Source organism: Lactuca serriola, chromosome 1, assembly GCF_051521515.1.
Source record: "Lactuca serriola cultivar US96UC23 chromosome 1, Lser_US96UC23_V15, whole genome shotgun sequence".
In the NCBI taxonomy this organism is placed as follows: Eukaryota; Viridiplantae; Streptophyta; class Magnoliopsida; order Asterales; family Asteraceae; genus Lactuca; species Lactuca serriola.
Window position 1 is genome coordinate 45,831,614 of NC_136408.1, and position 17,110 is coordinate 45,848,723.

At 41.0% G+C, this 17,110-nt stretch overlaps 1 protein-coding gene across 1 annotated transcript; it reads left to right on the forward strand.

Annotated features, from left to right (window-relative positions):
* The first annotated feature begins 13,286 nt into the window (after positions 1-13,286).
* Positions 13,287-14,875, forward strand: LOC145086743 (protein BIG GRAIN 1-like A). Its single transcript, XM_079024586.1, has one exon. The coding sequence runs from the start codon at positions 13,497-13,499 to the stop codon at positions 14,715-14,717; it is 1,221 nt and encodes a 406-aa protein (XP_078880712.1). The 5' UTR covers positions 13,287-13,496; the 3' UTR covers positions 14,718-14,875.
* Positions 14,876-17,110: the final 2,235 nt, after the last annotated feature.

A 17,110-nucleotide genomic window follows, 5' to 3' on the forward strand; every position in this document is an offset into this window, starting at 1 on the left:
TGACAGCGGAGGAGGTCCGCACAACACCCGATGTTGTGGCTGGTATGTACTCTTTCATCTATTTATTTTGAGTTTGAGATATTATGCTTATTTTATGATATGCATAGGTATTTTCTTGTGATTTCTATACCTGCTTTGGTGTTATTTGACTTGGGTGCAAGTCGATCTTTTGTGTCGTTAGCCTTTATTCAGCACATCAGTATCTGTCAAGAGGCATTGAGTTGACCTCTACGAGTTTCCATAGCTGACGAGCGAGCGGTATATGCCACTGAGGTGATTCGAGGATGTGTACTCGAGATATTCGGTGTTGAGTTTTTGATAGATTTGGTTCCGATTGTGATGGGGGATGTCTGTGTTATAGTAGGCATGGACTGGTTGAACAGGTTTGGAGCGGTTATCGACTGTGAGCGACAGCTGGCGACCATACGAGACCCTAGTGGGGGAGTACTTATGGCGTACGGTGAGAGTGCCCATTCAGGGTCAACGTTTTGTTTGGATGCTAGAGCGAGGTAGAGTCTACAGCAGGGCTGTAGTGGGTTTGTGGCCTATGTGATGGACATACGCGTGGCCGCGGAGAGGTCGAGTTTGGTTGGTGATGTACCGATAGTGCGAGAGTTCCCAGGCGTTTTCCCCGAGGAGTTGTCGGGTGTGCCTCCTGAGAGGTAGGTGGAGTTTCGTTTCGATTTAGTCCCGAGAGTGACGCCTATCGCCAAGGCACCCTATCACCTTACGCCGCTAGAGATGCAGGAGTTATCCTCACAGCTTCAGGAGCTGCTGGGGAAGGGGTTTTTTCGACCTAGTAGCTCGCCGTGGGAAGCGCCGATCCTTTATGTCAAGAAAAAAGGATGGTCCACACCGGATGTGCATTGGTTACCGGGAGTTGAACAAGTTGACGGTCAATAACCGTTACCCCTTATCAAGGATCGATGATCTGTTCGATCAGTTGCAGGGAGCGTCTTGGTTCTCCAAGATTGATTTGAGGTCTGGATATCATCAGATGAGAGTGGGGGATGAGGATATCCAGAAGACAGCGTTCATGGATCTCATGAACCAAGTGTGCAGGCCGATGTTGGATCGATCGATGATCGTGTTCATCGACGATATATTGGTGTACTCGAGATTTAGAGAGCAGCATGAGGAGCATTTGAGAGAGATTCTTGGAGTTTTGAGATCGGAGAGGCTTTACGCTAAATTTTCCAAGTGTGATTTTTGGTTACGAGAGGTCCAGTTCTTTGGGTATCTCGTTAATCAAAATGGCATATTGGTCGACCCGGAAAAGATTGAGGCGGTGATGAATTGGGAGGTGCCGAGATCCCCACCGAGATCTGGAGTTTTCTGCGGTTGGCCGGCTATTATCATAGATTTATCAGGGATTTCTCCAAGATTGTCGTTCCTCTCACTAGTTTGACACGGAAGGGTGTGGCTTTCAGATGGGGTCCAGAGCAACAGGCCTCATTTGAGACTCTTCGCCAGAGATTATGCAAGGCCCAGTGTTAGCCCTTCTGGAGGGGATGGAGGATTTTGTGGTGTATTATGATGCTTCGATATCGGGTTTGGGTGCGGTGCTTATGCAGAGAGGTCACGTGATAGCGTACGCATCGAGGCAGCTGAAGCCTTACGGGGTGAGATATCCCACCCACAATTTGGAGTTGGGAGTTGTGGTGTTCGCCCTCAAGATCTGGCGTCACTATTTGTATGGGGTTCGGTGTACCATATACACGGACCATAAGAGCTTTAAGTATTTGATGGATCAGCCCAACCTAAATATGCGCCAGAGGAGATGGTTGGATGCGGTAAAGGATTATGATTGTGAGATCCTTGAGCCGTAGGGCGGAGAGTGCCCCGATACGAGACGTTTGTATGAGCTTGACGGTGACGACTCCGGTGTTGGATACCATTTGAGGGGCCCAGGAAGAGACTGTGAGACCGGAGAACCGCAAGAGAGAGCGGGTGATCAGGTAGATATCTGAGTTCGTTACCGATAGCCGAGGCTTATGACCTTTTAGGGTTGGATTTGGGTGCCGTTCGTGGGCAGGGCACGCACCATTCTGATGGAGGAGGCGCATAGATCGTGGTTCTCTATCCATCCTGGGGCCACTAAGATGTATTTGGATTTGAAAAGAGACTACTGGTGGCCCTGTATCAAGAGGGGTGTTGCGTGGTTCGTTGAGAGGTGCTTGACCTGTCGCAAGGTTAAGGCCGAGCACCGGCGTCCGCATGGAAAGTTGCAGCCACTTGAGATTCCCTAGTGGAAGTGGGAACATATTCCTATGGATTTTATCACCAAATTGCCAAGGACTGCGAGAGGTGTCGATGCAATTTGGGTGATCATCGACCGGCCGATCAAGAGCGCTCACTTTCTTGCTATCAGACGATTCAGACGATCGAGGACATGCTTCGAGCATGTGTGTTGGACTTCGGAGGAAGTTGGGACACGTATTTTCCGTTGGCTGAGTTTTCCTATAACAACAGCCACCATTCGAGTATTGGTATGCTTCCCTTCAAGTTGTTGTATGGGAGGAGGTGTCAGACTCCCATCTGTTGGGGAGAGGTAGGGCAGCACTGAGATAGTGCTTCAGACGATAGAGCAGATACAGCAGGTCAGATAGAGGTTGTTGACAGCTCAGAGTCGCCAGAAGAGTTATGCGGATAGGCGACGGTCCGAGCTTGAGTTCTAGGTGGGAGACTTCGTACTCCTGAAGGTGTCTCCTTGGAATTGAGTGATCCGATTCTGGAAGAGGGGCAAGCTGGGACCCCGGTACATTGGTCCTTTCAGGGTGACAACTAGGGTGGGCAGGGTAGCATACCGTTTGGAGCTACCTGCAGAGCTGAGCCAGATTCATGATACCTTCCACGTGTCTCAGTTGAGGAAGTGTATTACCGACGAGATGACAGTTGTACCGCTAGAGGACATTCAGGTGGATGCGAGCCTGAATGATGTTGAGAGGCCAATCATGATTGTGGATTGAAAGATCAAGGTTCTGAGGAACAAGGACGAGCCCCTAGTTCAGGTCCATTAGCAACATCGAAGAGGGTCTGAGCTGACTTGGGAGACGGAGTCAGAGATGCAGGAGCAGCATCCGGAGTTGTTTGCGGCATGAGACTTCGAGGGAAAAGTCTGGTTCTAGTGGGGGAGAATTGTAACATCCTGAAATTCAGGTATATCTATTTAACCCTTCCTTCTTTCTAAGTTGTCTTGTTTAGCCCTTAAAAGTAGATCATGGAAAATGAGTACGTTGGGCGTACTGAAGTGTACGCTGCGCATACTCATGGGCGTGTTTTGAACGTGGACTCCACCCGGTACGCTGGGCGTAGCGGGTCCATACTCAAAACCCTAAATGAGACTTGAGCCCTATATAAAGAAAGTTATGGCCTTATCCTCAGCCACCATTTGAGAGAGTGAAACCATAAAAGAGAGCCAACCTTCGTTCTAAGCTTGTGTATGAGTGTTCTTGAGCTAAAAGTGCCTTTGTGTATTAGTGAAGAAGAAGAGGAGGTTCTTGTGAAGGCTAGAAGTTAGAGTGCAAGCTTGGATCTGAGTTCTACAGAGGGAGGAGCTTCACTTGGAGGTAAAAAGCTCAAAGCTTTTCTTTTTATTGTTGATTTGTGCTTCATGGACCAATATTTAGGGTTTTTGGTCCAAAGTTGGAGACTTTATGAGCAAAAGGTCTCCATAAGCTTCGATCTACTATATTTCAGAGTATTATGAGTTGAGGGTTCATAAAAATCCAATCTTGGATGTGAATATTAAGCCATGCATGAGATCTAGGCTTTATGAGGGAAGAGGAAAGCAGTTAGAGTGATTAGTGACCTTTACAACCATGCAAAGGCTTAAAGGTTTCAACTTTATGGATTAAGTGACCTTAGAGAAGTCAGATTTGAAGTTTCGGTATATGTCTTAACCATTTAAGACGCAAAATCAAAAGGAGTATGAAACTGGGAGTTATGCGGGGCGTAATCCCAGTACGTGCAGCGTAGGGGGTCGCGTTCCCTGATCCTATGAAGTCGCCGGGTAATCTAGAGGGTTTACTTTTGTTGACTTTTAGGGTTTAGTCAATGATTGGATCTTTGAGCCATAAGAGGGGTAAAATGGTCTTTTACCCTTCTGAGAGACCTTAGAGAGGGCTTAGTCTAGCCTTTGAGAGTTGTATTGATTAGAGTAATTGTTCCATGTGATTAGCCGAAGGCTAGACCAGTATTACCGAGTTACCCGAGGTGAGTCTTCTCACTATACTTTACCTAGAGTGGTAATTAGAGTTATGTGACAGAGTATGTTGTATGCTATTATATTATGTGATATCTATGTGATTTTGTGCTAGGTGTGATTCAGAGTTTACAGAGTTAGGACCGAAAGGTCCACAGAATTAGGACCAGAGGGTCCATAGAGTTACGGGACTAGAGAGTCCCACTAAGACACTTTGACCAGAGGGTCATACAGAGTTGTAGCCTCGAGTGGCTAATATGTGTTGTATGTGGTATTTTGGGGAACTCACTAAGCATTTATGCTTACAGTGTTATGTGTTATGTGTTTCAGGTACTAGTGACGATCGCGGGAAGGCGTCGACATGATCCGTACACACAGACAGAGGATTTTATTTGTGATCTTGGGATATGTTTTATTTTGATGACAATTTTTGAACATGAGATTTGAGAATGTCAAATGATATTTATGTTATTCAAAAAATGAAAAATTGTTTTTCAAAATTTACGTCGTTACAATATTAACACTGCCACAAATCGTACCGCGATAAGTGAGTACTAATAGTGCAGTGGTTTGATAACTAGTGTTGATATCTATATTATGATCCTCCTCATTACCACTATGATCGCATGACATATACAAGTTATGTATAATTAAGATTAATAAGACGGTCGACTGAGTAACTCTGCCCCAAACCCACAACCAAACAAGGAATAGGAATTTAGGTGGAATCACTCACTCTGAGTCTGCAACATCTCAGCTATACACAACCATGATGTATAAACTAAGCCATCATAGCTTCCCTGAACGGATATTTAGTTCCTTTGTGAATGTTGTGACTTGTTCAGATGAGTGAGTTTATATAATTACTTTTAAATGTTTTCCCCAACTTTTAATCTTATATAAATATAAATTAATTTTTAAAGCAATTCTTAATTTGAAGACGTACCGCTGGTCGCTGGGGACTCCGAGGTTGCTTCTACTGCGGTGATCAGCAGAATCCTTCCATCCGCGCCTGAGTTCCTCACTATAGAGCAGTCCCTCTTGTAATGTCGTGTCTCACCACAGCCATAGCAGGCCTGGTTTACATCTATCCCGGGGACTTGGGAGATCAGTTGTGCTGGTGCCCTGCAGAACCGGGCAGTGTGCCCCTTCCTGGGGAAATTCAAGCATTTTATTTCCCGACATACTCCGATGTGGTGGTAATTACAACCATCACACTTCGGGAGAGTTCCAGCATATCCACTGGCAGGTGCTGGAGTAACAGGTGTTATGGCGGCGTAGATAGTACCCATTTGTTGCTCCTGCGGGGTTTCCTGGGTTGTTCGCCCTTTCCTCTTTTTCCCCGACGTTCGTTTATGGTCTCCTCCCTTCGATGGCTTGGGAACAGGGACCACCACGCCATGGCGGACTCCATGGTCAATGAGTCGCTGGGCCAGGCATTTGGCGCTATCAAATGTAGTTGGGTTAGAAGACAGTATATCTCCTTGAATCGGGGTAGATAAACCCCAAATGTACCTTTCTATCTCAGGGCATAGTGCTGCTAGATCGCTAAACCTGTCAGTGTAGGTCACTATGTCTGAGCCGACTATGGTATGCTCCCATAGTTCTTATTCCAACTTTTGAACTTCGCCCCTTGGGCAATATTCTTCCAACATCAACTCTTTTAGGTTTTCCCAACCTAATGAGTTAGCCACTGATAGGGTCAGTGACTTAACATGGCTATTCCACCATGTCAGGGCTCTGTCGGAGAAGGTGCAGGAAGCAAACTTAACTTTGCTCCCTTCTAGGCACGAACAGATTGCGAAGACCAAATCTATTTTCTCAAACCATCACATCAGAGTAATGACTGAACCATTTCCATTAAAGGATTTGGGTTTGCAGTTCATGAATTCCTTATACGAACACTCCCTTGGGAGTCCGTGAGTAACTCTGGGGTTTGATAAGTGGGTACCGCTACCAGATCCGTTGGTACCACTTTAACTAGTGTGAGCTAAAGGAGCTGCTACTGCGGCTAATATCGTTGCTTGGATAGCAGCAGGATCGAATTGAGGAGGAGGTAGTGGAGTTTGAGTTGGAGTTATCAGAGTAGTGAGTTTTTTCGATCTACGAGGAGGCATCTTTGCTAAAAAGAATACAAAGATGAGACATAAATAAGTCTATAGCGGTGGATATAAGCCGAAAGCTGAAAGACTAAATTATCCTAGTTCTGAGTGTATCTGGTTTTGACTTTCATAGGGTTCTGGAAACAATTAATAAAAGAGTCTTATATAAAATAAACTTTATGAATCAGAAGTGGCTATCCTCGAATGAATCTCTATGAATTGAATAACTGACACTGGCCGCATGAAAAGAAATAATTCTAACACATAGTTTCAGTAGTGTATCCACTAGCTCACTAAGTCAAGTAGGGTAATTAGTTATTAGTGTGACATGTAAGACGTTTTAGTTTCTCTGGTTGATCACTTCTTGGAAATCTCTCCTCGTTTCTCCTTGTCTCCTCTACTGATTGCCATGATGGAGTGGTTACACCTATCTAGCTTTGTCGTGCGAGGATGGAAGCGTCTAAAGAATCTATGAGATTAAGGGTAACATTGTGGGGTGATCCTTATCGGGTCCTCCTATAATTGCGCAATGTATACAAGTTGTATATAATTTAAGATTAAATAGACCTTCGAATAAGTGATCCTACTCCAACACCACAACCAAACAAGGAGCAGGTAGTGAAGCATAGATCACAAATTTTGAGTCTATAAAATCTCAATTATATAAAACCTTGGAAGTATACACTCCGAAATCATAGACCTACCAGAAGGGTCTTTTATGTTCTCACATAAGTTATTTATAGTGCCTAAAATACTCCTATAGTATTTTAATGTAATGAACTTGGTATGTTTTAAACTTATTGTTGTCTTATAGTATCATAAAATACTCCCATAGTATTCTAATTTTTTGTTCTGATCCTAAAATCCCTTGAATAGTGTTAGGTAAGTTTTAAGACTGTTGCAACACCACATCACTCCCAAACACATGTCGTTCATCTCAAATGAATATAGTTGATCAGACTATATTGATCCCAAATATGATTACATAACTGTCCAGGTTTGACCACAGTGTTCAACCTTTAAATACTTCTATTTGGTTCTTCTTGTGATACTTGTTCTAGAATATATATATATATATATATATATATATATATATATATATATATATATATATAAGCACGTATGTACACTTTTATAAAGTATAGTTATATTCTTAAAATATATGCCCCATTATATTCATAGTTGTATATCTTTTATCGGTTGATATACTTAGTTCACTATAAACAATGCTCTGATACCAATCTGTCACACCCCCAAACCGGAACGGCGGAAACGTTCAGGGGCGGAGGACGTCATGTTTAGTATCACAACACATGTATCATAGCAATCATAGTAACAAAAACCCATTGTATTAATATTGAAGTGTTTACAAGTAGTGATTCACAAAAGATTGAATCCAAAAGTAAATAACAAAAGAAGACATGAAGCTACTATACTTCATCTTCTAAATCCCAGCGCGCGTACCTGACTACTAGTTCCCAGAGAATACAAGTTATTTTGAAAGAGTAGATCAACATTTAAGCTGGTGAGTTCATAAGATTTTAGTGATGTAAAGTAAGTTGAAAGTTCTCTTAGAAAAGTTCGCCTGTTCCTCCAGAAGATCCTATATCTTCTGATATGATGAAAGTTAAGTAAAAATGGCTCTACAATCCTTTCTATGAGTACTAAATGGATACAAGTTATATAAAAACCCAGAGAAAACAAACAATAGATTGTGTGTATCTGCCCTAAGCCCAGAACCAAACAAGGAACTAGAAATGAGGCGGAAGTCACACATCCTATTGTTTATTAGGTCTTCGTTTTATATAACCCTGGTGTATTCACTTGGTACTCACGGAGTTAACTGTAATAGTTTCTTTATATTTGATGAAAACATTCTTTAATAAAAACCCTTATTTCCTTTAGATAAAAATAGTAACCACAATAGTTCCTTCTATAATCTCTTAGTTTATACTAGTTATATATAATCTAATATCGAACAGATAGTTAATTGTGTGAATCTGCCCTAAGCCCAAAACCAAACAAGGAACAGGAAGTAAGGCGGAAAGCACACATCCAACTGCCTATCAGATATTAAGTATATATAACTCTGATGTATAAACTAAGGTATTATGGAATTAACCACTAAAGGTCCTTTAAGTTATACTGGTTTAATAAAATGGATTAAACCCTTTTACTGATAAGTTTCTAGTTTAGTCTACTACCTGTTCTATCTGGAAAGTATGCTTTTGTACTAGAAAACGGTGTATTGAATTTGTATATTATGACCCGACCTATACGTGGTACTCCTTATGATTACTTGGTGTATACGGAATATATATATATATATATATATATATATATATATATATAACTAAGATCGGAAAGATAGTAGACTGGGTGCATCTGCTCTAAGCCCACAACCAAAAAAGGAACAAGAAATGAAGCAGAAAGCACACACTCTACTGTCTACCGGACCCGATAAGTATATATCCCTAATGTATGCACTAAGGAATCATAAAGTTAGCATTATAGGCCCCTTTCTAAGTGAATGTACTAAGACTCGACTGTACTGTTTGTCTTTTGTAAGTTTTCCCAAGTTAAGACTATCTTTACTAGAAAATAGTTTGCATTACTTTTTATGGGAGAAGATCACCATATGAATGTAATGGGAAAATGAAAGTATTCAGTAATATTGTATAAGTAATTACTGAATCACTGACTACCTTAAAACTAGCTTGTTAATTAAGGTTTAAAATGTGAAATGATTGTAATCATACTAATACGACACGTGTTTAACACGACGACCTAATGGCGCCGAAACTGATGTGACATTTGTCACCCGTAGATTTGTAATTCCCACTGTAGCTAGCAACAAGGTATGGGGTGTCAATCTCATATAGATCAATACACAAATTCATGCTCTCCCTCCAGGAGACTCTATTTACAAAACGCAACCTAACAAGTACATTGCTAAGTCGTGAAGTAGTGGTTTCACATTATTGTTATCTTGTTCTTGTTATAGTATGTTCCTTCTGTTCTAGTGTATAGTATGTTCCTCCCTGTTTCTTGTTATAGTATATTGAACTCCTAAACTATATCTATTATAGTTTACTAGTGTGTTTACTTGGACTGATATTGACTTGAATAAAAGACTCATTTATCTACTAAGTTATGATTGTACTTTAAAAACGATGTTTTATAAATAATAAAGCAACATAACTTTAAAAGAGTTTTTGAAATGGTTTTGATCACTTATAAGTATAAGAAATCCTTTGAATATGATAGTTATCACAAATAACATTTACACAATTATCATTATGTTCAACCTGTATTCCCCCCTTAAAAGCATTTAAAACAGTTTAAAAGATTGATTATAAGGGTATGAACTCACCTTATGTGGGTGATTTAATTGCAGATTCATGTAAGGATGAGAAGTCCCACGAATGAAGTCCCGAGACACAAACGAGGCCTAAATGACATATAATGGCATATATTGGCATGAATTTAGTGTTTAAAAGCAACTAACATGCAAGGAAACACCCTTGGGGACTTGGACTAAGTGTTAGAATCACATGTGATTCACTAAATGGAGTATACGGCCACACCATGGAGTGTACGGCCTAGGGGTGTACGGCCATGGAGTGTACGGCCGTACACTCATGGTAAAACATGAACAAGAGGGTGTTTGAACCATGGGTAAGCTTGTGGGTCTTTTGATCAACAAGAATATGAACTAAGTTCTCATTTTGGAGGGCCTTTTGGAGTGTTTTGAGGTGTGTACGGCCGTACACTCTTTTTGTTCTTGTAAAATGGGCGTTTCTATGGTGTTTGTAACAACGTAGTTTTCAAAACAAATTTTTTTCATTTTTCAACAACCAAATTACATTTAAAAACATTCTCAAATGGTTATTTCACCATTGTTATTACTCAAAACATATTCCCAAGATCATAAACAAATATCCACTCTGTGTGTACGGTTCATGCCAGCGCCTTCTCACGGTCCTCGCTAGTACCTGAAACACATAACACAACAACTGTAAGCATAAATGCTTAGTGAGTTCCCTAAAATACCGCATACAACACATATGCCACTCGAGGCTATAGCACGACCCTCCGGTCGTTGTGTCTCAGCGGGAGCCTCCAGTCCCATAGCTCGTTGGACCCTCTGGTCCGGTCATAGCTCGTTAGGCCCTCTGGCCTGGTCTGTATTGTTGGACCCTCCTGTCCGGTCTATAAAATCATACAACATACATATATCACATAGCACATAATCTCATACTTAGCACATAAGACCCCCTGGTCAACACATAATACCACTCTAGGTAACGTATAGTGAGAAGACTCACCTCGGATATCTCGGTAAATCTCTGACTCGGTAGAAATAGTGTCTAGCCTCCGCCTAATCACATAAAGTAAATACTCTCATAAATATAATCCTCGAGACTAGACTCAACCCTCTCTTAGCACCCTCAGAAGGGTAAAAGACCATTTTACCCCTCTCTTGACACAAAGGCCCCATTGTTGACCAAACCCTAAAAGTCAACAAAAGTCAACAGTCAAACTTTGATCCGACTCGGCGAGTTCATGCGAGTTCTCTGAATCCTTTTAAACCTCTCAGACACGACGAGTTCCCTCTTCACTCGTCGAGTTACTTAGCAACGAATCGCGGGGCAACCCCTACTCGACTCGTCAAGTCTACTTATGGACTCGGCGAGTTGCTCCTATGACAACATTCATCTGACATTTTGAGGTCAGATCTGCTCCTCCAATCCATAGATCTAGCTTCCCTATAGTCCATAATCTCATAAAGGTCAAATCTTGGGCCCTCATGCAAGGTCCTCTATGCTCATTTGAGTGTAATCCCTCATTTCATGAAAACTCTAGCTCATTATCCCAAGAGGAAGGCATAAAGCCGAATGGAAGGGATCCTCTGGACCTCTTAGGGTCCAGGTCTATGAATCATTTCACCATGGGACCTCTCTTACTCTAGATCCAAGCTAAATAAAGCATGAAGAGACCCTAAATTCAATCATAACAACAAAATACGAGAATGGACTCGAGTTTATACCTCAAAGATGATGATTCAAGCTAAAAGCTCTCTGGAATGAAGTCCTCTTGCCCCCTTCTTGCTGGAAACCCTTTCCTCCTTAGCTAAATCACACCACAAATGAACAAGGAGCTTTAATTCTCTCACAACGCGCTCAAGATCGAAAGGGATACTCTCTGAGCAGGTAGTTGCAAATGGAGGCTATAAAGCCCTTTAAATAGGGCTCAGACCCGGGGAATTAGGGCTTCATTAAACAGCACAGACTCGCCGAGTCCACTAGTCGACTCGCCGAGTCCGGTCATTAACTCAGATGGAGAATCGCGACTCTACTCGGCGAGTCTAAGCATCAACTCGCCGAGTCCCTCTCAAAATCTCCAAAATAAATGAATAAATAATGTACCTGGAAATCCGGATGTTACAGTGTTAAACAAGAGTTCCTAACGCATACTAAGCATATGGAAAGGATACTTACGATTTGGAAGCTTGAAGGGGGTTCACGGCCACCAAGAACAAGTGTGTGTTCTTGATGAAAGATGAAGATCTTGAAGTTCTACCCAAAAAGATGATTTTCATGGATGAATCATGAGATGATACATAACTAGGGAATATATCAAGAAGGGTAGAAGGATCACTTACGATTTTAGAGGATTAGGATGAAGAATCTTGATGATACTTGAGAGAGAACCAATTTTCTAGACTTGGGAGTATGAAAAGTGAGAAGAAATGAATGAATATCTTATATATGGGCAAGGATGTACGGTCACCTTGAGTGTACGGCCGTACACACCTCTTGATGGTGTGTATGGCTTGAATACAACTTGATGAACTGAAGATAACATATCCCTACACCCAATCCTTAGGTGTACAAGGATTAGAACTAATAAAGCGATCCTTAACATTGCTAAAAGATAGTAGAAATGAGTCTGACTCTCGGTCGTTCGGTTGGACTTTATAAAACAATTTTTTTTGGGTTGTCACACAAAGGCAAAGGCAAAACGTCGGATTCAGATGAGTTGAAAGAAATGGGGGCCGACATGAAGGGTATAAAAGATAGAAGGGACAAGATTTTGCAAATTGCTTCTAAAAGAGAGCTTCGGAAACAAATGGACAGTGACATGCGAGTACTATTGTTGGACACGTCGTATATGACCGGGGACGAGCTTCAAGTTGTTTTGGCAATGAAGGGGGAAGTGAAAAAACGTTACGCAAATCGTAACTAATTTCTAGTTTTTTTTGTTTAAGTTTTTAATCGTTTGGTGTGCATGTGTGTGTGTGTGTTTTTTTTAATAAGTTGTAGGTTTTATGTTTCTAATCTGCTTTTCTAATTTTTAGGTTGTTTTTTTTAAGTTAAGCAATGTATGGTATTTGTATTTTTAATTAATAAAATATTATCTTTTTAAAATTATGTTTTTTATTAAAAAAGAAGTTTTATTAAATTAAAATGGTTAAAAAAACAAAAAGAAAAAAAGAAAATAAAAATATGGCACCAAACGGGTGTGGCAAGAAACCACACTTGTATGGTAAAAATGACATGATGTGGCAGTAAAAGGATTATGGTTTCAATAGCACCACTGCCTCAGCCCTAATTGGTCGAGTTTCACCGGGTCACATCCAAGAGGTTCAACCGGTGGGGATAACCCAAATTTTAAAACATTAGATATAAGACTCAATTACATATAAATAATATCCTTTTACAAAAAATCATAAGTTTCTTAATTTGTTAGTGACGTGGAAAGTTCATGTGACTTTAATTTCTTACGTCGTTGGTATCATAGTTATATAAAATAATTTTTATGTTCTTTTATTATATTTTTTAATGTTTATTTTGTTAAAATTTATATTAATCTCTATATTATTATTAAATTAAAAAAACTTTGTTATTTAAAGACAAAACCAAAGATGCTTAAAAGCATTACCATGATGGCAAGTAGTTCGTTGGTTCCATGAGAGGGCCAACCCAACCTCCTCTTTATATAGGAAGCGTAACTTAGAGAGAACCAGAGTCTCCCTGTTTCCACTTCGACCCATACCCTTTCATTACACACATTCAAAACCCTAATCATTCCCTCTTTTTCTTCCATTTTACTTTCAGAATGCGCTTCCATTCCTCTTCTTCTTCTTCTTGATTTCATTCTCATTTTCATTTCGATTGATTGATATTATGGATGCAGTTTACACAAGCTACAGAGGCAAATGCAATCCGTCGTTTTCCTCCTCTTTGCTCGACGAGATCTACCGCTCCATCGACGAAAGAGACGATGAAGAATCGACGTCTTTTAGAGAAAACATACGAAAAAAACAGAGCAAATTTGGAGGAAGCAAGTCAAGTAACAGTTGTTTTGAAAATCATGATGATGAACGACGAGCATGTTTGATTCAGAACTGGATGGCGAATAAAGTATGCGAAAAACCGGTGGTTGGGAGAAGATCAACGGCGGATATCGAAAGAAGCTCGATGCGAAGTGAACGTGAATCAGTTTGCTTTAATTCGAGCTCTAGCTCATGTGATTCGAGCTATGGTGGAGCTTTTTCTTCGTCGGAAGTCGACTCAATGAACGGAGTTCTATTTAAACCTAAACCTATCCGTACAAGCGGCTATCAACAAGAAGAAGACTCGCAACAAAAGGTTAAACACGAAGGTAAATTCGCGAAAACGAAATTAAAAGCATTGAAGATCTACAGTGATCTGAAGAAGGTGAAGCAGCCGGTTTCTCCGGGAGGTCGGTTAGCTACTTTTCTAAATTCACTCTTAACTACAGGAAACACGAAAAAACCAAAGACTTCCTCTGCCTCCACCGCCGCCGCCGTCTCCGGAGGATACGCGGAGGCGGCGAGGAGTCATTTAGACAGAAAATCAAAGTCGGCCAACGCGTCTACCTGTTCATCAGCATCTTCATTTTCACGTTCATGTTTAAGCAACACTCCATCGTCGAGGGGAAAGTTGAGCAACGGCATGACAAGGTCGGTGAGATTTTATCCGGTGAGCGTGATTGTCGACGAAGATTGTCAGCCATGTGGACACAAATCACTCCAGAAAGAAGAAACTCAATTCGCTAAAAAATCAATCCCGAAAGAGCTTAAACTCAACTCGAGTGAAAACAACCGCCACATTCAAGAAGCTGCAAGGAATTTGTTGAAGGAGTACCAAAAGAAGGTCGAATGTAAATCTGATTCAATAAGAAGTAACGTAGACATGAAAGATGTCGAAGATGAAGATCTATCCGATGATGGCAAAAGTGACTCGAGCTCTGATCTCTTCGAGCTTGATAATTTCTACTCAATCGGGATGCACAAGTATCAAGAAGAATTGCCAGTATACGAGACGACTCATTTTGATACCAATCGAGCCATTGCTAATGGACACTTCATGCAATCATCATAAATCTAAAGAAAGAAACAGAAACAGAAACCTCATTTTGTTTTAATGTCGGGTTGGTTTATTAACAAGGTAGATATAGCTGCAATTGTGCACATTCTGTGTTTGTTGTGATTGTATGTATAGACTTATGAAAAATGACACCTTATTTATGATTTCTTTCAGTCAAATTGCAATAGAGTTATTGTTATCGAAAATTTTGATTTTGATAGCGTATTTTTTTGTATTTTTTTTAATTAGATCGTTATATTTATAATTTTGTTGCAACAGATTCTCTCTATTTTTTGGGTAACCAATTTGCCCAAATTATAATAAAGTCATTAAGTTTATATATATATATATATATATATATATATATATATATATATATATATATATATATATATATATATATATATATATATATATATATATATATATATATATATATATATATATATATATATATTGACACCATGTTTCTTTTCTCAGTTACGTCTTATATTTATAATTTTATTACAATGTTAACAAATTGATCGGTTACCATCAATCTAGCAGGTCATAATAATTTTGTTGCAATGTCAACCAATTGACTGATTATCAACCTAACAACTTAACGATTGTATAACAAGCAAAAGAATACCCCTAAAAGGATAATCAAAAGCAGCAACAGAGAAATCATAACCCTCGTGAGAAACAAGAGATTGGAGTTTTTCATCTGGACCTTCATATATAGTTGGATCCACTAGGAGGTCATTGTTTTAAAAGTTAATTTTGTTGACCTTATCCTTGTATTAAGAACTTGGAAATGCTTCATCATACTATTCGAAATGGCCACAGTCTTCTTTGTCGTCTGGCTATCGGAGCCATACCTGGAACCAGATCAATCCTAAACTCAACCTGCCTATCCAGAGGCACCCCAGGAAAATCCTCTGGAAACACATCAGGAGAATCCCGCACAATCGGCACATCATCCACTGCCGCCTTACTCTTATCGCAGGTATCCATAACATAGGTGACAAATCCTGAACAACCTTGCTCAATGCAGCGTCCAACCCTCGCTGATGAACACAGTAACAGATCACTTTGAGTTCTCTCTCCTTGAATCACTAACTCTCCCCCACGTGGGGTTGGAACCCAAACTAACTGCTGCTCACAATCGATCACCGCCCATTGGGGCTCAGCCAATCCATACCCACAATAACCTTTTCCCACACAAAGGAATGGGAACCTAATCAATCGAATACTCCTCACTGAACAATTGAGGAATATAACCCCGATGAAGCCTCGTAACCTGAACATATCTATCGTCTGCGGTCTCGACATATAATGGAGAATCCAGCTCCCCCGGAGCTCTAGCAAACCTCTTGCTAAGCGCAAGCGATACAAAGGATCGGGTAGCCCCCAAAGCAAACAACACCAAAGTAGAAATACCGTTCATGAGGAACGGTCCTAAATTAAAACACATAAATATAAGCAGGTAAATCAATATAAATAAGTAGATAAGGAGAAGATACATACTCGTCACCACGTCTGGTGTTGCACGAGCCTCCTCGAACGTCAACTAAAAAGCCCTTCTCTTTACCACAGGTGCATCCGCCCAGCCCTGGTGACCGTCAGTATTCCGAAGAGTTGTAGGAGCGGGTGTTGACACCGGTCCTGACGCAGCCAAACACCGATAATGGGCCTTTTTGTGGACCCTCTAATTGCAATGAAAGAAAATCAGATCAGATATCGGGGTGGTGGTGGTAGTAGCAGTGCAATCCCTGCTAATATGACTTATCTGACCACACTTGAAGCAGCCCGAACCACCCACCCTCCATGCCCCATCGTGTATCCTCCCTCACTTGCCACATAGGCCCCGACCCTGCTATCCCTTACCTCTCACATCGAAAACCTTAGGCCTCTTGCCCGAACCCCCTGATACCTGAACCTCATCTTTCTTCCTCCTCCTCTCCATATCGAGATCATTCTCCCACTTCCTAACCCTCGTTATCATATCCTCCAGTGTCTTGCAATTGGATCAGCTTACAAACTGCTTGTTATCGCTCCTTAACATCTCGTGATACATAACCCTCTTCATCTCCTCATCCGCCATATACTACGGAACCAAAAGTGCCCTCTCCCGAAACTTCGCAATGATCTTATCCACCGTCTCAGTAGTTTGACTGAGATCCTGAAACTCTCATGCTAACTGTTGCACCTCAATCACCGATGCAAACTCAGCCCTGAACCTAGTCACAAAATCATCCCATGCCATCATATCAACCACCTGGTCACCAACTGTGTGTCCCACCTCCTCCCACAAATCTCGTTCCCTGTCCGTCATAAGACAAGAAGCAAGTACGACCTATGCCCCCATCAGGGAAACTGCTGGTGCGGAAGGCATTAACAACATCCACTAACCACCTCTTGTTTGC